Raw genomic sequence first — 27,488 nt, forward strand, 5'->3', positions numbered from 1 at the left:
AGGAGAGGCAGTAGATAGTGTTTACTTGGACCTTCAAAAGACTTTTGACAAGGTGCCACACATGAGGCTGCTTAACAAGAGCCCATGGTATTACAGAGAAGACACTTGCATGGCTGACTGGCAAGGGGAAAAGAGTGGGGAAAAAAGGTTGCCAGTGACTAGTGATGCTCCACAGGGATGTTGTTGGGACCGCTTGCTTTCATATTATATGTCAATGATTTTAATGATGGAATTGATCGCTTTGTGGGCTGCTTTGCAGACAATATGCAGGTCGGTGGAAGGGCAGGTAGCATTGAGGAAGCAGGGAGTCTACAGATGGACTTAGACAGATTGAGTAAATGGACAAAGAAGTGGTAGATGGAATAGAGTATAGGGAAGTGTATGGTCATCCATTTTGGATGAAGGAATAAAGATGTAAACTATTTTCGAAACAAAGGAAAAATTCAGAAATCAGAAGTGCAAAGATATTTGTGAGTCCTTATGAAAGATTCCCTAAAGGTTAACTTCCCGGTTGAGTTGGTGGTAAGGAAGGAAAATACAATGTTAGCATTCATTTGAGAGAATTAGAATATAAGGACAAGAATATCATGCTAAAGGCTTTATAAGGCATTGATCAGACTGCACTTGGAATAAGAACATAAGAAATAGGAGCAGGAGAGGGCTATCTGGCCTATCGAGCCTGCTCCGCCATTCAGCAATCCGGCCATGGACTCAGCTCCACCTATCTGCATTTTCCCCATAACCCTTAATTCCCCTACTGTGCAAAAATCTATACAACCTTGTCTTAAATATATTTACTGAGGTAGCCTCCACTGTTTCACTGGGCAGAAAATTCCACAGATTCACCACTCTCTGGGAATAGCAGTTCCTTCTCATCTCTGTCCTAAATCTACTTCCCCAAATCTTGAGGCTATGTTCTAGTCTCACCATTCAGAGGAAACAACTTGCCTGCCTCTATTTTATCTATCCCTTTCAAAATTTCATATGTTTCTATAAGATCTCCTCTCATTATTCTGAATTCCAGCGAGTACAGTCCCAGGCGAATCAATTTCCCCTCATAGTCTAACCCCTTCATCTCTGGAATCAACCTGGTGAGCCTCCTCTGCACCGCCTCCAAAGCCAGTATATCCTTCCTAAGATATTGTTCAAAAGTTCAAAGTTCCTAGTAAATTTATTATCAGCATATTTATTTATCTCCACATAAAACCCTGAGATTCATTTGCTTCAGGTGCACTTAATAAAATCAATCTACGATAGAATCAATTAAAGACTGCACCAACTGGGCATATAGCCAGTGCAAGAAACCTCTGTGTAGATGTGTTCAATGGTTGTTGTTCCATGCTGGGTGCAGGACGGGTCCTCTGATAACACCAAAGAATTTAAAGATGCTGACCCTCTCCACCTCTGAATCCCCAATGGGAACTTGCTCATGAACCTTTGGTTCCCTCCGCCTGAAATCAGTAGCCTGCTCCTTAGTCTTGCTGACATCGAGTGAGAGCTTGTTGTTGGGCACCACCACTTTTTCCCCAGTTCTGATGAAGGGTCTCAATCTGAAATGTCAATTGTCGACCCTTTTCCATTGATTTTGTCTGGCCTGCTGAGTTCCTCCAGCATATTGTGTGTATTACTTTGATTTCCAGCCTCTGCAGATTTTCTCTTGTTACTTATTCCTACACCTTGTTTGCTATTTTCAAAGTGTATTCTATATTACCCATGATTCCATGTGCTCTTCTGCATGGAATCTTATCAAAAGCCTTCTAAAAATGAAACTCCATCACACACACCCATCTATTTTATATCAAATATCTACAATAAAATCATAAACAGTATTTCCCTTTATTAAATCAGGTTGATTCAGATCAATCACATCCTTTATTATAGATTGCAGCATTTACCCAGCTACTGAAGTCAGACTAACAGATCTGTAGTTTCCTGTTTTCTCTCTGATTTTTAAGTACACATTTTCTACCGTCCAGTCTGCTGCAGCCAATCCAAACTCTATAAGATTTTGGAAGGATGATTACCAGATTTTGCAATAGCTTCATTGACACCTCTGGAATGAACCTTGATTCTTCATTCCTCAGCAATCCTTGGAGATTTTGAGTATTCTTCTTGAATACAGGGATAACATTTGTTTTAATTCCTCTGTCATATCATATTTACTATTACAAATTCTCCAATTTCTGGACAGGACAAATGGCCTCCCTCTGCTCTTACTTTATATGTTCTTCTAATTCAATACTAAATCCTGAAGGGTTTATCATGATATCATACTGTTTATCATGACTGAGCGCTGCTCCTCAAGCTTACATTGAGCCTCTTTGGTAAGAGTTTAGCATGGTAATGGAATGTATCATTAAAATGACAAGCCATTGCAAGGTAACAGCCACTCCTGTGAAAAGAAGTGTTTGGCAAAGCACTCTACCTCTGCACTGGTCTCCCCAACATAGCAGGCACAACCCAAGTACACAGTGCCATACACTTAATTGAAAGAAGTGCAGGAAAATGGCTGCCTCACCTAGCTTCCTTCTCCAAAATTGCTGAGTATTAGTAATTAATTTATTATTGGCACCTAATCTATAAGGATAAAGGAATAACATTGGGTGTATGTTATAGGCCCTCTAGTACTTGCAGTGATTGTAATGAACAACTCTATCAGAATATTAAAAAAAAGTTCTGAGGGTGATGGTATTGTTATGGGTGACTGTAATTTCCCAAATATTGAGTGGGAGAACCCAGTAACTAATGGATTACAGAAAATTGAATTCATTGGGTTATTGAAAAATTGTTTTTTTGACCCTGTATGTTAATGCACCAACAAGAGGAGGGGCCTGTCTAGATTTGATACCCTGTAACAATCAGAATAGAATTTTGAGTACAGAATTTGGTGAGCCTTTAGGAACAAGCGATCATAACATTGTTCGTCTCGAAGTTTTTTTGGGAAAGTATATCAGTAAAACCAAACCCATTAAATCAAATTTCAGGAACGCGAAGTTTGTGCAGAAACAGTAAAGACTTCAGAAGGTAAACTGGCAGGAACTGCTTGACGTTGAGTCAGTTGAGGAACAATGGGGTTGGATTAAAGAGGTAATACACACAGTGCAGGAAATGTTCATACTCAAGGTCAGGAGAAGCAAAAACAATAGACCAACTACATGGATGAATAAAGATATATATAAAAATTATTGAAGCAAAGAGAGCTATACAAGGAGTACAGAATAAGTAGTAATGATGTTAAACATAGAGCATATGAAAACATGAGACCTATAGTCAAGAGGGAAATTCAGTTTGCCAAAAGACAGGTTGAGAAGGGTATTCCTGATAACACTAAGACTGACCCCAAGAGATTTTTTTCAATACTTTAGTAGTAAATGAAAAGTCAAGGAAGGAGTTAAGTGTATTAGGAATAACGGGGGGGGGGGGGGTGTTAAATTACGCAGTGAAGGACATAGTGGACACTCTTAACTCATATTATGAAGATGTTAGCAATATGCTAGTAAGTGTAGAGAAAAATAAGTATGTTTTAAATGACTTAGAGATCGTAGAAGATGAAGTCCTGCTTCAACTGAAAAGGCTGAAGGTTAATAAATCTCCAGGGCCAAACCACATATACCCAAGAGATCTGTGATTATATATACAAACACCTAACATGTATTTTTCAAAAGTCATTGAACACTGGTGAAATCCCAAAGAACTAAAATGGGCTAACGTTGTCCCAGTATACAAGAAGGGTGACCACACTGATCCTGGTAACTACAGACCAGTAAGCTCAATGTGTATCACAGGCAAGGTAATGGAAGCAATAATAAAGAAGGGGATGGACAAGCAGCTGATAAGAACATGCATTTTAGCAGAAAGCCAGCGTGGGGTTCAAAAAGGGGAAATCATGTTTTACTAATATGCTGGAGCTCTATGAAGAAACAACTAAAATTTATGATAACAATAGTGCAGTTGATATCATTTACTTGGACTTTCAGAAGGCATTTGACAAGGTACCCACGGGAGGTTAATACACAAATTACCAGAGGTAGGGATTCAGGGTAAGGAGTACAAATGTGTGAAAAATTGGCTCAAAAACAGAAAACAACGAGTTATGGAGGGAAGATCATTTTCACACATAGAAAGCGTTACAAGTGGGGTTCCGCAGGGATCAGTTTTGGGGCTGCTACTGTTTTTAATTTAATGATTCACATAACAAATAAACTAGTAAAGTCTGCTGATGACACAGAACTGGGGGGGGCGGTGAACTGATAGCATTCAAACAGCAGAATCAATACAGTTAGATATAAACAAAATCTAGATGTGGGCAAATAAATGGCAGATGAAAGTTAAGTAAATGTAGTGTTACATATAGGAAGTTAAATATACAGTGGGGTGTGTTGAGTTAGAAAGTGCACTGTATGAGAAGGATTTGGGCATTCTGGTAGACTCATGCACTTGTGAGGCTACACCTTGGGTATTATATACAGTTTTCTCCACCATATTGTGTGAGGGATGTGAACGCGCTGGAGAGAGTTCAGAGAGTGGCAATGAGACTCTCTGCAGGGTATGAGCTTGAACAAAGATTGAAAGAATTAAATCTGTTTTGCTTAAATAGGAGTAGAACGAGAGGAGGCACGGTAGAGATGTTCAAAAATCATTAATGGTACAAGAAAGGAGGATGCCAGCTTCCACCTCATAATTAATCCAGTATCAAGGACAGGGGAGCATAGGTGGAGACTGGCTAAAGAGAAATTTCAGACTAACATCAGGAAACATTTCTTTACACAGAGAGTTGTGGACACATGGAACAAACTACCTAAGTTGTGTAGTACCTTAGAGACTTTCCAATCTAAACTTAATAGTTATTTCAACACACTATGTGGATAGGAATTTGGCAAACTTTGTTGGGTAGAATGGCCTGTTCCTGTCAAAAACTTTCTACTGTTCTAATGTACCTACTGGATACAGTGAAAAACTTTGTGAAAACTTTGTTTTGCATATCATCCGCACAGAACGTTTCAAAACGTATTTACAATGAGGTGGTAGAAAGGGGAAAGCTTAAAATCTTGGAATTTAGATTTCAAGATTAGAGGGATCATAACAGATGAAATGAATAGGTCTGTTGAAAGTATTTTCAGTGCTTTCAGTTTTAATTTCAGATTCTCTTTTTTTAATTTTTAAGAAAGGTATGTGTCCCTGGATGGGTAGAGATTAAAGGCTACTGCATCTTCGGCGGCTGAACGGGAAGATGGCGTTAAGTTTTGGGTGTTGCGAGACGATAACGATATTACCTTGAACGTGTTTGGTAAGGAGCAACACCAAAGGGCTGGGAGCTCTCCACCGCGAGTGCCATAACTGCAAAGAGGCGACTCCACCAGTAAGAAGGGATTGGCGTGAGGAACTAGGGTTTAGGAATGCAGCGCAATTAACCATCGGTTCGTACTTCTGGCTTCCTTGAAAGCCAGCAGAGCCAACGCCGAGTACCCGGTCACCAGAGCTGACAGTGATTGGCAAGCAGGGAGCGCCTATCGTGAGCGGAGCCGTCCAATGGGCGTGGGGGAGAAGCGGAAGGGGCGTGTCGAGGGGAACAATACTCGCGCGTTGGGGAGGAGCCGCGCGGACTGGCGAGCGAGAGGAGCCGGACGAGGCGAGTGGGTGACGGTAGTGGTCGGCTGGCCGGTCCGGGAGGCCCTTCTACCCCCCGTACACCAGGTAATCGGGCACCTCAACCCCGGCTAAACACGGGCGCCGGAGGGAGCCGTTTCCCGGAGCGGTGCTGCTGCTGCCGCCGCCGCCGAGCGACACGGCCCGGCTCGGCTTCCCCGGACGGAGGGGGGACTCTACCTCCGGGAGTCCCGGTTTAGGGGAGGGTGGAGGCGGGAAGGCACCGTAGGAAAAGGTTAACGATCTGCTTCTGCGGAGGCGAAAGGGGCAACTTCGCGGGTGGTGGTGGTGGGGGAACCGCCCACGTTCCCTATTTCGGGAAATGCAAAGCGGGTTGAGTATTTTAATCGTGCCCGTTCAGTAATCTTAATAAATAATCTAGTTATCCTGTTCATAAACTATTATTTTATTCAACTTTTCTCCAAGATTGCTTATAAACAGTCTTTACATCAGTAAAAATCGTTCTTAATTTGATTTTTAAAAATAGTTACAATGAAATAAACTAATACCCCATTCTGCAAGCTTACGCCAACCACGTATCTACATTAATACGGTCCATATGGATTGTAATGCGGAGCCTCGGCTTACTGTATGCAGTTGACCGTAAGGCCGCTGATACCCTTTCTTTAAACAACTTACCTTTCTGTGAGATGCAGTAAATTATAAACCGATTTGGTGGGTTTTTTTTCGCAGTATTGTGTTTGGAATACACAAATGCGTTTTGCAAGTTTTTAGAAGCTTAATAGCTCTCACTGTTGCAGCTACAGTTATAATTGATCTCCATTGCTGTTTGCTTGTCCCGTACGCCAATCTGACAAAAAGAAATAAATCGCTTTAAAACTAGATTTGAGCAAGCAAGTCTTGCCCAACTTCTCTTGGTCCTCACCCACACGTCTCAAATATACTTCTTATGCCCCGAAAAGGTACAGTGCATTGAACGTTTGAGGTTCGTTTGAGTAATCAGATCCACATGGTACAATGCCCAGGGAGACTTCCATTTCCAGTTTGCACTTTTCTTCAAAGCAAAAACAAACTGCAGATGTCGGAAATCTGAAATAAAATAACTATACTGGTAATAGTCAGATGACAAGTCATGGACCTAAAATGTTAATTCCGTTCCTGTCTCCATGGATACTGACTTAACTGCTGTGTATTTCTTAATTTTCTTTTTCTACTTAAGGACTTCATAATGGAAAAATTGCTATTCAAGATATTGTTTATACATTATTTGTCGCATGTTTACTCAGCATGAACTAATTGTAAACAAAGTCAATAGTTTGATAAATGATTGGCCGTCTAAAGCTTTTCAGAGTTTTAGATTTTGTCGTGGTAATTTTGTGCAGAAATTTATTGGATTGCCTTTATCTTCAGTTTAACTGATGAACTGTCACGATTGAGCTTTTTTTCCACACTGATCTTATTCTTTGTTCCTTGTTTGCATGGATGATCAAAACTACTGACACTGGCTTTCAGTGTTTTTTTAGTGTTTTTATATAGGTAGCATCAAATTTCTGTCTGGTATGTCAGGTGTTGCAGTTGGAATAATATCCCATGTTAAACTTGGCTTTGGGGTCAAGTATTACACCAAGGGATTCAAAAATGTCTCAAAAATTAGCATTATTTCAAATGTGGTAGTGATGTGAAGCCGCTATCATGTAATTTTGTAATGCTACAGATGGTTCCTTACTTCAGTGCCAGTATAACTCTGGCAATTTGTTCCCCTTTTAATAACTGACCAACCTCAAGCTATTAATATAAAGTTTGATCTTGTATTAAACTGGGTTGTAAATTAGTTCTGCATTTTCTGGACCATATTCAAATGCATAATATTCAATTCTTCATTTGGATCAGCTATCTTTGTATGAATTTATGAGTGGGCTGTTATCATTTAATCCTTGTTTAAGAAGCGTTATATTAACTTCTATTAACAAAACATTCGTCTTCCATTTTAGGTTATAGCCAGTCAGAAAGGCAATTATCAGTGGATGCAAATTGATGTTTTCGGGATATAGTGGATGGAGCATTAAAAGATACTTCGAATAATTCACCTCAGGAATCTTTAAAGGATCTGCTGATGCCATTGAGCAGTACTAAGTAGTAGCATTTCTTTTGAAGAACAGCATTACTAATTTTCGGAAATGGTAAGAGTAGTTTCAGGGACTTTTGATTAAGCAAGCAACTATTGATAAATACTTCATTTGGAGAATCCATTTTCACTTGAAGAACATCCGTACTTTTTGAATTTCATCACCTGATGTCTACATAAAGGGCAAAACATCTTGCATGTTTTGCATTAATAACAATAGAGAAAATGAGTGCTGATGGCTATCAGTATAGAGCTTTGTACGAATACAAAAAAGAGCGTGAAGAAGACATTGATTTGCATACTGGTGATATCCTGATTGTCACCAAAAGTACTCTGTTAGCCCTGGGTTTCAGCGAGGGAGATGAGACAAGACCAGAGGAGATTGGCTGGCTCACGGGCATAAATGAAACCACGCAAGAAAGGGGTGACTTTCCAGGAACCTATGTAGAGTTTTATGGTCGCAGGAAGATTTCTCCGCCGACACCCAAGCCACGTCCTCCCAGGCCGTTGCCTGTGGCTCCAAATCCATCAAGACCGGAAGATGCTGACCAACAAGGTCAGTCTTTTCAGTAATACTTGGGATACAAGATACAATCTGGGAAGGATTGGTGTGGGTTGAGGGGTTGGAGCTTGTATCCAAACTCCAGTGATACAGTTATGCATATAGTAGTAAGGCACATAGTTTTAGAAAAAGAATATTTCCACAGATTAATTTGTGCCTAATATAATGGAAAGTTGAAGAAGCAATAACAAATTCTGTTGGCTAAATTTAAAAATCTGGCTTGCTTCTGCTTTTTAACAGGATATTTACACATTAATCTGTAGGTTCATGAAAATGACTTTTTGAGTCTGTTAACTGATTGGGGAAAATGCCACATAAATTTAGTTTGTCTCTCATCTGAAGGTTTTAAATTCTGCTGGGGTAGAATTAGTTGAGTACCAGCAGACAGTAAGTAATTGGAACTAACAACAGTCTTACAACATTTGACAAATGCTAAGGATGTTCCCTCTGGTTGAGAAGTCTGGAACCAGAGGCCTCTATTTCAAATTAAGAGATAAACTATTGGGATTGCAAAGAATGGCGAATGCTTTGAATCTTCTACTTTGGGGTTTTGTAAAGGCTGTCTCATTTAAAACAAGTTGGTAGATAAGGAATCATGGGGTTTCAGGAAGATGGACATGTTCTTGATGAATCATGGCGAATAGTCAGATTGAAATGGCTAACTCATGTAATTTATATGTACAATGTTAGGTGACATTTTTAAAACCTGTTAAAGTCCTGTAAATCTTGAGGGTATGAATTTAGCTTTAACAGCTTGTTGAGAATAAGAACAGTTATATTGTTCAGTCTGCCCTTTGAGACCAATGAGTTGCACTCCCTGGCTTGTATTAGTTGGCTGAGGAAAGTATCACTCACTTACACGTGCAGAGTTGAGGAAATAGCAAAAGTCTGAGAGAAATTAAAAATGTTACTGAGCAAGTTTTCATTCTTTCAGACTCATAAAGAATGGTAAAAATGCTGCTACTTTTCCTACATTTCTCACAAAATAGAGAACCTCCATTGATTTATTAACTTAGCGTGTTATGCTTTTGATCTCAGTCACGCAGTGTTATTCTTGTGTGATTGATAGAATGTACCACTCGCAGGTTACATTTCTAGTCGTGTTTATGCATCCTACAGGAATCCTTGTAGATTCCATTGGTGAATATGATGGCTTCAGCCCTCTAAACCACCTACATCCTGCCTTGCATCTCTACTGTCCTAGACACCCCCACTTTGTGGGGGAAGATTGGTGAAGAGAAAATAGATTCTGATTGTCCAGCCCTATCTACCACTCTCAATTTTATATACTTTTATCTAATGACCCCTCAGTCTTCTCTGCTGCAGAGAAAATAAGTCCTCTCTACCCATTCTGTCCGTAAAACTGAAATGCTCCAATCTAGATGGCATCCTGGTGAATGTTTCCTGCACCCTGTACAGTGTGCTTGCATCCTTCCTATAATGTGGCAACCAGAACTGCATATACAACTCCAGATTTGGCATAACTAATGTTTAATGAAGTTGTGCCACCTTCACTGCCTGTCTACTTGTATAGCCAGTTTCAGGGGTCTATGGATTTGTACCCCCTAAGTCCCTCTTTGTCAATACATTCTAGGCCCCAATTATTTCTACTTTAGAGCACAAAGTACATCTCTTCATACTTACTGGGATTAAATTCCATCTGTTATCAGTCCACCTAACTTTCCAGCTGACTAATATAACACTGTAGCCTAGGGCAATCCTCTTTGTTATCTACTACGCCATAATCGTGTTACAGCAAAATATTCCAGTTTCAACACAGGAGTTGCTAAAGGGACTGGATCAGTCAGACAGCATCTAAATGGACAGCTGACATTTTGGGACCTTTCATTTGGACTGAAAGATAGAGGGAAGATGATCCTGATGAGTCTCAGTCCAGAACATTGTCTGTTTTCCTCCATTGGTGTTGCCCAACATGCTTAGTTCCTCTGTCAAATCTTGTGTTGCTCCATATTCCAACATCTGCAATCTTTAATTTAGTTTCGTTTATTATTGTTGTCATACTTATACAGTGTATAAATGCCATGAAAACAAGCTTTTTGCAGATGCGCGCAGTACATTACGAGGGCAAGATAAGTTGATGTAAACTTAGATTTACAAATTATGAGCAAAATAAGCAGACTTCTAGCGCAGTTATACCTACCTTCACTTCCGTGTAATTAATATATTTTATACATGTTATGTGTCCCAGCGTAAATCCTTGTTGTATACCTCTAATCAGAGACTTTCAATCAGAAAAAATAACCTTCCATTGCTACCCTTTGCCTCTTATTACCAAGCTAAGTCAACCTTGAGAAATTTTGGGCCTTTTTACCATCGATAATTTCCTGACTGACAGTGGTCGTGAGCCACCAACTTGAATCACTGCACACTGTTTGAGCATTCTGGAGTCTGGACCCAGCAGTGAAGGGACAGCAATTGCAATGGTGTTTAACTAAAAAGGGAAATGTTTCCATACATTTTGAGATCTTGTCCTTCAAAGTGAGGCTAGAGGCTATAGGTTTTGGAGGTGCTGTTGGTGTAGTTTGGACAAGTACATGCAGAGGATGTTGTAGATGATGGGTACTGTAGCCACAGTGTAGCAGAGGGAATCATATTCTTATCAATCTAGTACTAATCAAGCAGTCCGGTTTGATCTGGGAGGTGACAAATTTCATAAGAGTTGTTGGAGCAACTCAATCCAGACTTGGACATTCTGGATGGTGGAAAGGCTTTTTCATGTCCTGGAGTTAGTCACTCCCTCAGGGTATGCAGCTTCCTGGTTGCCCACCTAGCCACAGATTTTTTTTCCTCTTGTCTGTTTGAGGTTCTGGTTAGTTGTGATTTCCTTACTCCACTTTCTTTCCTCTTCTCCCCACCAACCCCATGGTGAAGGTTGGGGATTTGGTGATGCTATTGCCATTGAACAACAAACATAATTTTTAGAGGTGGTGATTTCTGTTTTTGTAGCACAATCGTTACTTGCCTGCTCATGCCTAAATGAAGCATAGACGGCTTCATTTTTGATGGGTTGCAAATGGAATTAACTGTGCAAACATCATTGAATATCCCCACTACTTGTGAAGGAATGAAGGTCATTGAAGCAGCTGAAGATATTTAGGTCAGGTATACTATCCTGAAGAACTTGAAGTAGTATGCTGGGCTGGGAAGATTGACCCCCAGCCACAACTATCTTCATTTTGAGGTTTGACCATTGGATAGTTTTTTCCCCATTTGATGCCCAGTGATAATGTTACCAGGGCACCTTGATGTCACAAATGGAATCTTGATGTAAAGAACAGTCACTCAGTTTGGCAGTTTGGTTCTTCAGTCTGTTTGATCTGAGATTGTGATGCAATTTGGTGCCAATTAGTTCTGCCAAAATGGCATTAGGGAAGATTTTTGTAATAAAAAGTGAGATGTCCTAAGTGAAGTCATTACTTAACCATTCCCCCATGTATTCTTTTTAACTCCTGGTATTCATAATATAAATTCATTCATCTGGAACACTTATCTCTATCAATTGCAATTTCTTTTGTAACTGGAAGAATGAGGACTGAGTTACAAAGTTCTGCAGGCTTAGGAGAAGGTGAAAAGTTGGTTCCTAGTTTGTAAGAAACCTCTCCTTTCAAATTATACATCTTCAACAAATAATACCAGTCTGTTGTGCTAAAATTGGAATTACAACAAAGAACTGAAAATGTGCTTGAAAATTGTATACTTGGGGCCTGGTTTTAACCACAGCATTGGATCTTAATTGGAATATAACTTTTTCCAAAGATACTATTTGGTTAGCTAGACTATAAGTGAATGTATGCAAAATGCTGGAAGTATATCTTAATGCAGCCTTGGTTGCTACTTTGAAAAGAGTGAATCCACTTAAGGTACCTATGGGTTGGACTTGGTTTGGCTTTCTTCAGTGTGTGGTAAGTTATATACAGAGGCAAGGCTGTATAGGTTTGATTAATTAAGTTTTTGAAAATACTTTATGGAGACCAATGGCTGACTTTTTTCATAAATGGCTTGAAGTTTTCAATTGTAATGACAGCCATCAGTGGAGTGTTATTTCTGTATCTATACCATAATACCCTGCCTTAATTATTAAACCTTCTGGTATGCTTACCTACATAAGCTTAGGCATTAAGTATGAGAGTTAAAATGTCGTTGCAGCTGTGTAAAACATTGGTTTAAATTGTATTTGGAGTATTGTGTACAGTTCTGGTCACAACTACAGGAAGGACGTGGTAACAATTGAGAAAGTGCAAAATAGATTAACCAGGAAGTTGCCTGAAATGGAGCATTGTGGTAACAAGGAAAGATTGGATAGGCTGGCTTTACTCTCACTGGAAGGTAGGAGGCTGTGCTGACCTGAGGTTTATAAAATTGAGAGGCATAGATAGAATAGATCACTTTTCTTTTTGCAAGGGCATAGTAGAGGGCATGGATTTAAGGTGAGAGAGAAGAGATTTAAAGGAGACCTGAGAGGTATGTTTTTCACATAGTTGGAAGTATCTGGAATGAGCTGCCAGAGTATTGGAGGACAATTAAATGTATCTGCCTTTTTACACAGTAGGCAAATAGGATTAATGTAGGTAGACATCAAGGTCATATGGATCACTGGCATGTTATTTCATGTTCCATAGAGTGTATATTTATGACTTATAAGCAACATTCACTTTTTTACAGTTGTGTGGGCTAACCATTGCCTAAGCAGGAAATGTTTGCATGGTCTGAAAACTGTGAAGCACTTTAAATTAAAATAATATAAGAAAATTCCAGCTGCATTACAACAGAGGCTACGTGCTCAGGAATATTTCAGTTACTGCACAGTCGTGCACCTGCACAGCTTAGAGGGAATACTGCTTAAAGATGAAATGTTAGATTTCAGAATCTTGGCTGCAAGTCACTGCTCAATAATGTGAACCTTCTAAATTTTGGAGTTCCAGCCCTTCCAGATTGCTTTCTAATTTCTCCGCTGATCTTGATGTTCATAGTGGAAAACCTCTGCTCTGCAGAGTGGTACCGTCTTGCCCACTTCAATTTGTTGTCCCTGCAAGATCTGTATCTGTCATGTCTGGCTACTGTAGTCAGACAATGCTTTCCAGGAATCTCCAGTTGCATTAAAGAGTGACCTGTGGTTTCATCTAGCAAAGGCACAAAGTAATAGGAGGAGTGTTGTAGAGGCTGTGGCTGCAGGACCTGAAATAGGACCTCTTATCTCACTGTGCAACTTGGGCTCCACCTAATGAGGCCATTAAGTTCCGTCTCACCCTGTAGACCCAAATTCACATACAAGTCTGCATACTGCTTTAAATGCGGGTCTGTGGTAAATGCAGAACTGTTTGGATGGGGAAACCTCTTCCCCCAGGCCATAAGACTACTGAACAACATGCGGCTACATGTGAATCTCACAATAGTTTCATCACATATGAGGTGCCAGCAGTGTTACACTGGTTGCCTTTTAATTTGTATTGTATATGCACCTTATTATTTGTGGTAATATTGCTTTGTGTTTATATGTGTGAGCTATATGTACTGTTGTGCATCTTGTTCCAGAGGAACGTTGTTTCATTTGGCAGTATACATGTATACAGTTGAATGACAATAAAACTGAGTTTGAAATTGGTACTGGCAAGTAAAAGTCTTTCACTTCAAAGTATTTTGGAGCACTTTTTAAAAATCTGGTACAGGCATAATGGGTACTAAGATTCATTTGAATTACTATCCTACCACCACTTCCCTCCTAGTTGTTACTTCGTTAGAGATGGGCACTTGTATATGAATTGTTAGCACAGGAAGGATGCAGAGGGAGGAAATGCATTCAGCTTCCTGATACAGGGCAGTGGGAATTGTTGGCTTTCTGAAAGGAAGGTGTGAACAGTTAGCTGATGTTTTATAAAGGAAGCTTAACTTGTGTAGTTTTCTGAATGGCTTCAAAAAATAAAATGTGGTTTCTATAAGTGGCTTTTGGAAGTGGTTTGGATTGTAAACCTGTCCCTTCCCACTTAAACAACGTGTACCACTGCAACAGGACAATGTCAAGTTTCCATCCTTTGACAGGCCCTCTCCATCCTGCCACTTCAGTTCTCAGCACAAATTTTACACACTCATTATAAAGATAATAAGATATAAGATTATAAACCTTGGACGAGGAATGTTTTTTACATTAAAAACTTTTGTGTACTGTCAAATGCTGACAAGCTTTCAACCTATGCCATATTGATTTAGAACAAAACACAAGCATTTGTTAAAATCAGAAGTGAAGTTGCGATCAACACTGCAACAGTAATTAGTATTTCTTAAATTCCAAGCCACTTGGTCTGTTGCCCATTTAAAATTCAAGCCTTCATCACAAAAGAATCTTTTAATATAACATGTGCATCTATTTAATCTTTTTTTTAAAAAAGGGTTAAAAGATAAGCGGCCTGGCTACTTCCCTCTACCTCTCAAGATTGCCATCTTAATCCACTAGAAACAGATTCCTTCCTGTCCCTTATTCTTGGCAATTATTTTTAAATTGCAGTCTCTGCTTATTGATCAATGGTAGAAACAATTTTTCTTTTTTTTTGAATGTGTCCTCTTGGGCTATGTTTTGTACTCTAAGTTTCTTTATCTCCACATATTGGCAATGAAATATTTTTGATCAGTCTCTTACATGTTCTTCAAGATTTAGATGCTCTTGAGCTTGCATGGATTTTTACATCTTTCTCCAGTTTTTAGTCATATTCAATAACAAAACTAGCTATTTAATCCACAGTACTGCGGCAAAATGTTCCATTTTCTTTTAACTTAGTGTAAAGGCATTTGTTTTTGAGTTTCTCCTCAGTCCTGTAGTGACTCTGCATTGGTTTCCTCATCTAACAAAATGTATAATAAACCTTGTCCTTTAAAAGCATTTGCATATGTGGGGCGTGGTTGGTTAAGCTTTGGGTTGTGTATGATGAGATTTCATTTTGGTGTCCTGGTGATCAGATGTTTTAAGTGTCAATAATGTAGAAGCTCTACATTTAGTGAGGTACCTAAACTGTTCTTAGTGCTATCTGGACTTCATTACATTGTAAGATTTAAACTTTGTACTCTCATGCCCTGTTTGTAATATGCAAAGCCTTTAACAAATTGCATTTGCCGGTTAGGGTGGTACCTGATTTGTACAGAGCCATGGAGCTGGAAACTGCACCAGCCATTGCTAGCTCATTTCCATGAGGTCAGGGTTAACCATAGATGTTGCATCCCAGATCCCATCTGTCTGCATGGTACTCAAGCCAGGGCAGTACAATATGGCGAGCAAGCCACGTAGCAGCCCCACCCCCCACCCCCAGTTTACGCAGCTAATAAATCAATACAGTTTGGCATCAGTCACATCACAGAAGTTGCCAGTCAGTGTTGAACTCAACATCCCCCTGCCTTAGCTTCAGATTTTTCCTCGAGGTGTACTCCCAAAGCCTTCTCCATGAGTCATTATAGCTACGTGGCAGCAGAGGTTTGAGATCAGAGTTTTCTTTCTAGATGAGCTGCCAACCACGGGTGACAATCTCCACCTGCCCAAAATTTAGTTTATGTAGTGTAATCACATGTGTGTAAATCGTGATAACGATGAATGGTGCATTTTATCACGTTTGATTAATAGTAATGGTTTAACTGATTTGCATAAGTTAAATGTAATTTTAAATATGAAATTCAAATTTAATCTTAACTGCATTTCAAGTGTTTCTTAAAGATCCCTGAGGTGGTCTGGGGTTTGGGGTTCCAAGTTACCCTATTCTAACGTGTAGATCGCTCTGCTTCACAAATGGTTGAGGTGACAGCACCTCATGGGGGCTATGTGACCACAAGATGGTGATGTAACATCAGGACGGGATGGGAGGGTAGTAGGTGGTCTCAGATAGGGCTGGAGCCCATGTGTATGTATGTTTCCCTCTTCCTGAATACTTGAATTGAGTTCATGTTCCTTTCTCTTCAAAGTGCATGAGCATGTCCTTCGAAATATTCTCTGCCTGTTCCTCTAGTCCACAAGTCAACCGTGTTTTCCCTCTGTAACATTATCCCCTGCCTTGGCCCATCTGAATCCATGTTTGTTAACTCTAGGCTTAATAATTTCACTCTTGGCTGTCTTCCATCATGCTTTACAAAATTGAGGTGTATAGAAAATCTGTTGCTTGTATCTTGCCACTCATCAAATCCTATTCATCCATCTCCTTGGTGGCTGCTGAATTGCATAGGGGCATTGTTTAAATAGGCGGCAATTTTCAAAGTTCTCTAACTTGTTTACGAGTTTCAACGTGTTCTTTCCTCTAAATGAATAATCCCCTTAACATTCCTGGGAGGAATCAGATCAGAAATGCTGAAAATACTTAACAGGCCAGGCACACTTGTGGAGAGGGATGACATTCTGAGAGGGTTGGATCCAGTTCAGTACTCTGTCATTCCTGAACTTATTCCCTTCGTTTATAGACATGTTTGGCTGTTGGGCACACTGCTCATGAATTGCCTCCTGGAGTATTTCCACCTTTTTCCCTGCACGGATTTTAATTTTTTTTTAAAGAAAGACTTGTATTTCAATATTTGGATCATCTGTTTTAATGTCTTGCTATTACTTTTGTTTACAAGGAATGTCAGCAGAGCACAATCAATGTTTTGTTCCTTTTCAAGGCATTCTGTAAATGTTTATTAATGTTATAGACTTTGCATTTTGTTAGATCTCCAGCTGTCATCTTACCTGTAGGTATATTTACACTGAAATCCTGAATCAGGATGTTTTCATTGCTAGATACTTGTCGAATTGTTTTGGAAACAGTTGGATGTTGCATTGGGAAAATAAAGAGATGCTGCCTAATAGACTACTTTAAGACTTAATAACTTGACTTGAATATTTGAATAATTTGACTAAAATAAGACTTGTTTCTTCTCACTTCATACCTCTATGATTGTCGTTCTTGCTGTTCTTTAGAAACTAAGAAATTAATTCTCTTATTACATATATTCTGAGAAGACTGAATTTCAATTGAATAACCAAAATCATTTCAACTTTACTCTTGTAGCATATTATTTTGGTTTCTTGAATACATTTTTAGAGGCCTTGAGTGATTATTATGGAATCTCTTTAAATGCTGAGTCTAAAATAAACATAATAGGGAGTGTTAACATTGTTACAACAGGGCAAGAAGATGAAATTTGTTTTACACTTCCAGCTGTACGCAAAAGTAAAGGTTCCTTGTGGCAAACTCCTTCGCATTGTTTGTGTTGAGGCAGCAAATTCATTAAGTGAAAATCACCTACCCTTTAATCAAAGTAGAGGGGATGGGTTATGTTAGTAGGAGGGCATCTCCCTAGCAGAGGATTTGCACCTTGAAATTTCTTTACATATAAGCTCTTAAAAGCAAAATCCTTAATATATAATAATGTGGTCTTGTTGAGTGACAACTAGAATTTTTTTTATACTTAACGTCATAAGCGCCTATATTATGTACAGAAACATTTTGTACTACAAGATTGTTGGTAATTGGGCTTCCAATTAGTGAATGTTCAGCACTGCTGTAATTCGGAGCATCAACCAAGCATGGAGTTGTTGCTAACTGCTAGTGTTCTTCTGACTCTCCTTATTTGATAACACGATTTCTTTTTAATTTAATAATTTTTACCTGGTCACTGTCAGCACTTGCCTTTTATAAGACATTTTGTGTACTTGTTATCATGCTCTATTTTTTAAAAAAATGGGTATATACAACCCTCAGTCAAAGATGGATGATTCTACTCAAATTTTGTGGACTGTTGGGTAGGAAATGTAGAATCTTGCACAGTTGAACCAGGCAGTGGCTGATAGAGTGGGTTGTTTATGAGGTGGCTTGCTGTTTTTCTTTACTGCTTATGCAGAGTTTCTGTTCGCCATTGCTACGTGGATCAAGGTTCTCAATGTTAAATTGAAAATTCCTGCCCCACTTTAGACATAGGAGTAGTTGAGAGTTTTACATTTCAATGACTCGGATCTGTTTTTCTGTCTGACCTATAATGTCATCCTGGGACAAAACTTGGAGAATCATTTGCTGAAATGTGAGTGTTAGGAGTCCTACGAAGGAGTTTCTCTCTTAAAGCAAAATTCATTAGATGTTGAAAATGTGCAGCAGATTGTCAGATTCTGTGGAGAGAAGATGGAATCTGTTTCAGATTGACCTTCTATCGGAACTGAAAAAATTTGTAAAATAGATTTAATTTTCAAGTGAAGGGTGAAGATGGAGGGAATAAAATGAATATCTGTTATAGACGCCAAGAAAGGACAGATGATACAGGTCAGTGGCCTTTCAGGGAAAGAACTAAACATTTTTCATCAATCAGGATTCATAAATTCTGTATTCAGAATTTTCAGTCTAGTCCCTCTTTTCCCTTGTCTTCACAATTTTGAAAGAACTTCTCATGACAGATTCTCCTTCCACAAGTTAAGCCTGCTCTGCTGGGTACATCTAGCAGTTTCTCTTTGAATTATGGTGCAATAATGCACGTACCTTTGTTGAATAAATCAGTTAATGTTGTGATTTCTTATGCAGTTTCATTTGATTCAACTTTGTGCTTCTCAGCATTCTATACTTGGTAAATCTGGTGGATTTCCTGTAATGTTCATGTGTTGTGCTCTGTATTCACCTTGGTTTATTTAACACGGACAGGTTTATTTCAATTTAAAAAAATAATTGGCATCTTGCACAGAAATGCCAATTGTCACTAATTATTGGCTTGTTTATATTGCCCAATTAAAATCTTTTTTGAAAAACTTTCCCAATGCTTTAGAAAGCTTTGGCAAGTTACAGCAATTAAAAGTTTAAATACAGGAAATTGTGATTCTCTCTTTGATCTGCAAATCAATTTTAAAATAAGTGCTTATGAAGATTGGGAAGCTGAAAATACTTGTTCTAAGTTATTAGTTTTAAAAACTGATTTTTTTTCTCTCTCTGAATTGTGCTATTTTGGAGTTCCACTTGTGCAATTGTCAGGTTATTTAGCAAAAATTCTGATCTGACTTTTTATCTACACTGTTCAAGAATGTAGACTTATTTCAATTAACACTACCTATAAAGAATCAAGGTATGATTTGTGATAATGTTCCACTGAACTGCTGTATGAGCTTACTTTAACTATCAAAGCCATTTTGCTTTTTACAAGGGGATGTAGTCTGAATAGCCACATCCTGAAGTCAGACTTAGAAATTGCTAACTCCTGTCCTGGGAGGGAGCTGGGGGTTGGTTTTCTTTTAAATGAACATTTAAAGGCATGTCACATTTAATACTGTACTTTCATTGTTTCAATGTACAAATATTAAAACTTTAAACTTCTAGCCTGCTTGGACATGGAATTAAGATGAGACAAAAATGCTCAAGATTGCCAGTTCAAATTTGCTTCCTGCAAATTGTGAATTGGAATTTAATTAATTTTGTAAACGGGCTAGTAATCCCACTCCAATCATAATCAAACAATCTGTTTGACCTGAGTGTAAATCTCATTTGTAACTATGGTCACCAATTTTCTTAATATTGATATCACTTGTGAAGACAAGGGAAAGAGGGACAAGAAGACTGAAAATTCTGAATACAGAATTTATGAATCCTGATTGATGAAAAATGTTTAGTTCTTTCCCTGAAAGGCCACTGACCTGTATCATCTGTCCTTTCTTGGCGTCTATAACAGATATTCATGTGTGTGATGGCCATTAGCAATTTCTTCGTGTCACGTTGCACTGTTGAATTGTCTGACACTGACTTTTAAGTCTAATCTTGATTATATTTATTGAGATGTCCTACCATAAGCAACTAAATCGTAATACTCCCTATGAGCATGTCATTTAATGAGTTAATATTTGTAAATCAAAGAATGGTAGTGAGTGCTGAAAATGGACACCGGTGTTTTGTATAATGCAATTTTATACAATGAGGCTACTATGATAATTATTACACTCATTTGGCATGTTGGTGCGATTCAAAATCTGATTTTAAAGTTGAGGCAAATTGGAGCTGGAGGAAAATTTTCTATATTCTGCAAAACTAGTTGTATTGTTTTTGATCACATTCGCTACTGGGCCATTAGAATAGTTTGATTAATGACAGTTCACTTTATGGGATTTACAAAAAATTCAAAAGAAATGAAAATAATCACATATGGTATTTGTGGTGGTGGGTGGGAGTGGAGGAGAAATATATAAACATGGAATGTGTACAGAAAGTGGAATTGGATTACCTAAGGCGAGGATTGCAGGCTGCAGCAGGACACATAAGTGGTTCTGTTTGAACTAGGCAGCTTTGATACTTGTACAGCATTTTTTATCAGATGATAAGTCCAATTCTGTTGCATTAAAATAGTTACTTTCACTCGCAATGCAGTCAGAATTCCCTTGCCCAAATTTTGCATATCTTTGGGGAACAGTACTGTTTGAACTGCTGGTTGGTGGTGTTTCTCCTCGGGGTGGGGGTGTTACTGCTGGGTCCTGATGCTCTCAGATGTTATCGAAATTTTGAGATTTATAGATTGGGCTGTAGTTCATATTGCCATCTTTCAGTTCTGATTTGTGTTCTCACCCATTCTTATTGCCAGTTGGCGGGCCGGGGGTTTGGGTGATCTGTTAGTTTTTATGCGGGGGGGGGGGGTTGCAAGTTCTTGTTTCTTTTCGTGTGGGGGAGGGGATTTGATGTCTTTTTTCATTACTCCTATAGTTTTCTGTATTTTATGGCTATTTGGAAAAGACAAATCTGGGTTGTATTTTGCATAGGTACTTTGATAATGAACCTTTTGAACCATTGAGCATCCTTCCTATAGAGACACTTCCATTTGGGATTCAATGGGGTGATAAAATGTTTGCCTTACAGAAAGTTGCAATGCAGGCATTTTATTTGAAGAATGCAATTCCTCTGTAATAGGGGTGGGGTACACTAGAAGGAAACTGCAAAAACAAGATCTAAAATCAGTTTCTTGGACTTTGCTTTCATTTTCTCCTCAGATCAACGATAGAACTCTCTGGTCATTTTCACCACACCAGCCTTGCATTGTACAAATTGCACTTACTTTACATTGCCTTCAATGACATTTCCCCACCAGATGTTGTGGACCTGTCCCATTCATCCCTCTTCAGTAGTCCAAAAGGAAAATTCACTATACAACTCTCTGGTCTGCTCTTACCATCTGCACCAGCTGCTTCCCTTCAGGGTACTTTGAATTGCACACATCTGCAGCAGATGTCACACCTGTCCTTTTACCTCAGCATTCTTTTGAGATGCAGCAACAAATCACTTGCACTTCAGATCTAGTCAACTGCATGCAATCAATGTTCACAATGTGCTGCTTTAATTGGAGAAACCGGATGCAGATTGTGTGACTGTTTTGCAGAGTACTTGTTGGCGCAACCTTTGATTCTGTCACATTCCCCCTCTGACCTGTCAACCTGTGGTCTCTGCCCTGTTGTATTGCGATTCACTGTAAGTTTGTGAAACATCACCTCATATCTGGTTGTCTCAACACAACCTTGTCTCTGTATCAAATACAACAGTTGTATGGAATTCTGTTTATAGCAGAGTTTGATATCTGATATTGACTGTTCTCTCCCCCCCCCCCCCCAACCCCATTAGCATGATTCTGTTTGTATTTCAGGTTTTCCAAATGTATGTACTTTGATTTGTTTTCATCAAAGTCATTAGTTGGCATAGAATAGGATATTTTGAGGATGTGAATGATTTAGTATGATTGTAAGTACTTACATGCTTACTTTGGAATTCACTTCAATCTACCATTTGTGGAAATAATAATTGGCTGTGTTTGCATACATTAATTTTATCATTTGTTACTAGCTGCTCAGTAATGGAGACTGATCTTGAAGTAATCCTCACTCTGATAAATAATGTATATCAATAATTTTAATGTTTTTGCTGTATAAATTCTGTCCTATTACCTTTGTGTAAACCATGCTTTGTTCATGCTGTTCTGTGCTTTAAAATGGAAAAAGAATTGAAGGAGTAGTTTATTGGTTATACTGTACCAGAAGGAAACAAGACTGCAAAGAAATGTTCATTGTATTTGATATGCTTTGATAATGGTTTGAGTTTGACTGAAAATGAAGAGCTGTTCAGAGATTCAACTGCCTTACTTTTCTGAAGTAGCATCATTGATCTTTTTCAAGGGATATAAAGTTTTGAAAGCTTTAGATAATACGCTGCATTGTTGAGATATTCTGATGCACTCTTGACTAGACCTCTGAAATGAAGAGAAATGGGAGCTGCGGGCCATTTCTGTTGGAGTTTGAAGATACATCTGTTGGGAATTGAAATCTTAAGGGCTTGCCAAAATACTAGTTTCAATAAACAGCCTAAATAGTTTCTTTCTGCCTTAAGCAGAGAAGTGACTTCAGCTTGAGATGTAACAGAATAGAGGACATGGTTTGCAATTATGTGGCCCTCTATTCAATCCTCGTCTTATTCTAGAGGTATGAGTAGTTATTAACATGGCATAATGAAGAACTTGTGCAGCAGATTGTCATTATCTGGAATGTAATCCCTTAAAGGGTGGTGAAAGTTGAAGTATTCAATTAAGTCTTAAAGGTTGATCAAGGTGGATATTATTTTAAAATGAAACTTTTCTATATTGGAATCAGTGGCAGTTGGCATTGGGCAGTTGGTTAATGCTGAAGTTCACAGTAAGTAATTCAGTTGATTTTATTTGCACGAAGTGAAGCTTTGCTCATTGGAAAAGTTGTATGTCTGTGGCTGCACTTCTCTAACATGACTTGTATTCTTTGATTTTTATGTTCCCATCTGTGACAGATTGGTCCCTTTGGCAAGGGTGTGTATTCTGCATTGTTTTCATATGTGGAAAAAATAGTATGTAATGGAGATGGGGTATGTAACAATAACTTAAATTACAATTATTAGGAAAGAAAATAGCTTGTTTCCCCTATTTCATTTTTGAGTTTTTAATTTTATTTTGTAATATTCTGCAGCAGTTCAAGAAGGTGGCCTAGATGACCAATACACTATATTGTTTTAAAAATATGAAATGAAAATCTGTAGCCTATTCCTGTTTTTTTTGGTGTGTTTTGACACTTTGGAAATCTCCACTGCATAACTATTCTTTGAAGCTAAGGTATCCAAAGAGTAAGCTGTGGAGATCATTTCAAAATCCATGGCCAAATCAGTGATTTAGAAATGTTATGTTTGTATTAAGTACATTGCTTCTGCTGGAATTGAGGAAATGGAACTCTTCACTTTTCACTTGCAACTTGGCTTGCTATGCCACATGGTTTCCATGGTGAACATATTTTGGATATCTTCAATGATGTGCTGCATTATCAGTTTTCATTTTGCTCTGTTAAATTTCTCCTAAGCCTGTTTGCATTGATCTGATGCTTGAAATAAAACTGCAAATAAAGAATCTGAATTTATCTTCCATTAAGTCAGGTCAAACTGTTATCTTAAGGCAAGATTTAAACATCTCAATTCTGAACTGCTTATTCTCAGGGTGTGACAGGCTAAGTCCAAGAAAAGGTTGGGTGGGGAGTGGGGAAGTAATACTTGATGTTCTTCCAGACTGGATTATATTTCTTAAGCGCAGCTGAAAAATTCAATGAGTTCTGCTGCTAATGCAGACTTGACAAACTACAGCCAAACCCATATAAAACTTAGTTCTGCTGCAACTCTAATCCATTTCTCAGCACAGAACTTTGGGTGAAGAAGTGAAGAATGTGTGGAAATGACTTGCTGGAATGTTTCTGAAGATGAGGGATAACCCCTGGATAGGGATTAGACACAGAACGGCATTGGTGAAAAATATTTTTTTTTTTTGCCGTCTTTTTTCTTTTTTGTTGCTTGCTTTTTACCCCTGATTTAATTGCTAGAATTTCCCAGCCAGCATGGTCGAGCCTTTAGATTATAGACCGCTAACTTGATCATTAAGTTTCTATACCATACTGCAGCAATTTTCTTGGAGCTCATGGAGCTGGCACTTGTGTTCAATTCTGTCCACAGCATCTGTAGAATATCTTTAAAGCTAGAATTTTAGAGTAAACAACCAGTGGAATTCTAGAAATGGAACTTCATGATATGATATCATCTGATTGGGTTGTGGCCTCTATGAAAATACAAAGGACGAGCAAAAGATGCATTCAACATAATGTTTTGAGAGAGAAAATGAGTGTCTTCTGAATTAGTGAGTTGGCTGGGTTGTTTCTGAACAGAAAAATTGAAGAATGTTAACACATTGTGTTAAAGCATAAAATAATGAGCCCCCTTGAGCAGAAACTTCCCATTGAAAAGGGTCACTTGTAATTGGCAAGCAAATGTAGAAAGGATTTGGACAGTGGAAGATCAAGGATTGGCGAATGGGCAAAATGACTAGTAACTGCTATAAATGCCTTGCATACTAAACTATTATTAATCCTGCTTTCAATTTGTTTAATGTATAACAACATTACAATGTTAGTTTTGTAGGGGACACATGCTCTTTTTGAAATACTTTGATCAGTGATCAATGTCCTCTAAGAAATATTGCTTAGAGTGCAAACATGGAACAAGCTATACAGAATTAAAGGGCAGTTGTTTTCCCCATCTTGCCAGTCTTGGGTAGCTTGTGAGTATTGTTTATTTTAATTGATTTGGAACAGTGTGGGGGGGGGGGTGGAGGAATAATTTCCCAGGGCAGGGATTCCCAACCTGGAGATCATGGACCCCCCCCCAGTTAATGTTAGGCTCACTGGCATGAAAAAAGATTGGGAACTCCTGTCCTAGAGAGCCTACCAATTTTTAGTTGATGACCTAATTTGCCACCATTAAATCAAGTGCTGCTTCTCACCCCTTGCATAATACAGAATTTGTGAACTGTTTTTTGCAATTGTTCCATTATTCAGTCAGCATTTGGGGTGCTATCTAACCTGATTCTTGCCTAATTTATTTGTAAATGCTTCCCTTTGCTGGTGTTCAAAATTCTTTAATGCACTAATGAAAATCCAGCTACCCAAAAAGGACTTGACTCCATATTTGCTATATGCAAGGTATAAATGCTTATGGGCTTTTGCTAGCTTTTGGAACATGGCCTTTTGACCTTTTGTACCATACTTCCCCATAGAAACAGTTGGAATGCAAAAGGGCTGAATTTGTTCCAATTTTTGTGTAACTGTGTGTAAACATTTAGTCTAACATTGACACTGCTTTGCTGGGGAGAGTTGCCTTTAAATTATTGTTCCCTATCACTTCATGATGGAAGTAATTTTCTTTAAAATGGTGCAATGACTATAAATAACAGTTTAGTATAACTAATGAGATGTTAAAATAACCTTTCATCTCACCTCTACTGTCTTTTAGATTTCGCAGAAGTCATTTTTTATATATTTACACTACCTTGAAGTGTAACCACAAGCTGTATGGCTTTATTCCATTTCTAGTGAAAGATGGATATCTAGCATTGACTAATATTTTCTGATTGCAGATGCTGAGTGGTAAGCATCTCCAGCAGAATAGTATTTTTTTTTAATCCCTTAATACGAGTACAAAGAGACAGCAGATGCTGGAAATCTGAAACAATGCGTCCAAAATGCTGGAAGAGCTCGGCCTCAAATGTGACTGTTTATTTCCCTTCATGGATGCTGCCTGACCTGCTAAGACCATCCAGCATTTTTTGTGTTGCTAGTAACTTTTCCTTGCTTGACATTTTAACTTTATTGATCTATTTTCTAGTGTTCTAGCAGTTGTAAGTATGTTTTCACAAAGCATTCTAGCATCCTTTTGAAGAAAAACTATGTAAGTTGAAGGATGTGAACAATCATTGATTTGAATGATGTCCACATAAAGGAGGATGTGGAATGATAATCAAAATGAAGGAGGGAATGTCATAGCAAGGTGCTTGTGATTTAATGCCGTTATGGTGTGTCGTCTGGCCTTGTAGTGTCTGTAATTAATAGAATAAAGGTGGTGGAAGAAAGATGCTTGATGACTTTGATAAACCATTGTAGGCTGATGTGTTGCGAGTGGGTGAGTATGGTGATTCATGGCTTGCCTTCATTCACAGGGTTCTGCAGTTTGGCTTCTTTAATGATAGAGGGATGTGCATCTATTACTTGGTAATGCCTTATCTGTTGTATGATCTAGGTCTTGGGTATGCAGCATATAGAAATTTGTCCTTTTCTTTCAGTGGGTTTTTATTAGTGAGAAGGGGACCACTTTGCCATCCATTAATTGCCCTAGAAAGTGCAGCTAAGCTAACACTTTTGAACTGCGGTTGTCCTGGTGAAGATAGTCCCACAATGTTTCGGGTAGGAATTTGCTGGATTTAATTCCATCTGCAGTTGGGTAATAGTGGTGCATTTTAAAGTTGGGGTTGTGTGTGACATGGAACATCTCAGTGGCAGGTTCTTGGATGCCTGATGACCTGAATCATGGGGGTGGAGGTTGTGGGTTTTTCTGGTGGTGTTGAAGTAGCCCATGTGTTGCAGTGGTGCATTTTTGGTTGTAGTGCACTCTTGCCACAATATGACAGGAAAAGTATTGCAAGTATTCTCCAAGAATTTAACTGGAAAACAATGTACTTAAAATAGTTTAGACATTGTGTGTCTTGCATCAGAAATCTCATTGATTGAAACAATTTCACCACAGGTAAGTATGAACTCTTGGATATTCCAGTGCCTTATTTCAATTTACTTAATTCTGGTTCTAGCTCCTTTTTTTTTTTGAGCTTGCACAATTAAGATGTTAAAAAATGCATTACTTTGCAATTTCTTTAATTGTGAGTGTAATGGTGATTAATTAATGGTCTCAATTAAGCATGCCTTTGGAACTAGGTATTGTGGAGTGTCTTGCAGCTGTACTGCTTGGATTAAGGGCTATGTTCCACCAAATTTCATTTGATTTTACACTACCGTTGTGTTATAACTGAGTTTTTAAAATTTGTCTTGTGCCATAATTTTCATGGGTTCTGGGTTATTGTTTACTGTTATCCACCGGAGCTGCAACACTAACTTTTCCATACTCCAATGGTGCTTTGAACAGCACATGAATTGTATTTTTGAAGTTTTAACTGCAGTCTAAGAAGCTTCGGGGAATGCAGATTTGATATTTTCCTCCTCCTTTTAACTATGCCATTAGGATTTCTAATTAATTTGGGAGCTTTAAGGCCTGCTTTTCCCTCGTATGTGCGTGCAAGTATATACATGTGTGTTTCATTACTTGATTGCTCAAGGAGCCTTTT

The 27,488-nt window shown here is 38.5% G+C and overlaps 1 protein-coding gene and 1 long non-coding RNA gene across 2 annotated transcripts in view; one reads left to right on the forward strand and one right to left on the reverse strand.

Moving 5' to 3' along the window:
• LOC140728984 (uncharacterized) overlaps positions 1-27,488 on the reverse strand; it is a 139,208-nt gene that overhangs the window by 89,248 nt on the left and 22,472 nt on the right. The gene's annotated exons all lie outside the window — the stretch shown is intronic.
• pik3r1 (phosphoinositide-3-kinase, regulatory subunit 1 (alpha)) overlaps positions 5,577-27,488 on the forward strand; it is a 68,412-nt gene continuing 46,500 nt past the window's right edge. Inside the window, exons 1-2 of the mRNA XM_073048192.1 lie at positions 5,577-5,694; positions 7,599-8,288. Of these exons, the coding sequence (XP_072904293.1) occupies positions 7,958-8,288 (331 nt within the window). The 5' untranslated portion in view covers positions 5,577-5,694; positions 7,599-7,957. The remainder of the gene's footprint in view (positions 5,695-7,598; positions 8,289-27,488) is intronic.

Source organism: Hemitrygon akajei, chromosome 6 (assembly GCF_048418815.1).
Source record: "Hemitrygon akajei chromosome 6, sHemAka1.3, whole genome shotgun sequence".
NCBI classification, from domain to species: domain Eukaryota; kingdom Metazoa; phylum Chordata; class Chondrichthyes; order Myliobatiformes; family Dasyatidae; genus Hemitrygon; species Hemitrygon akajei.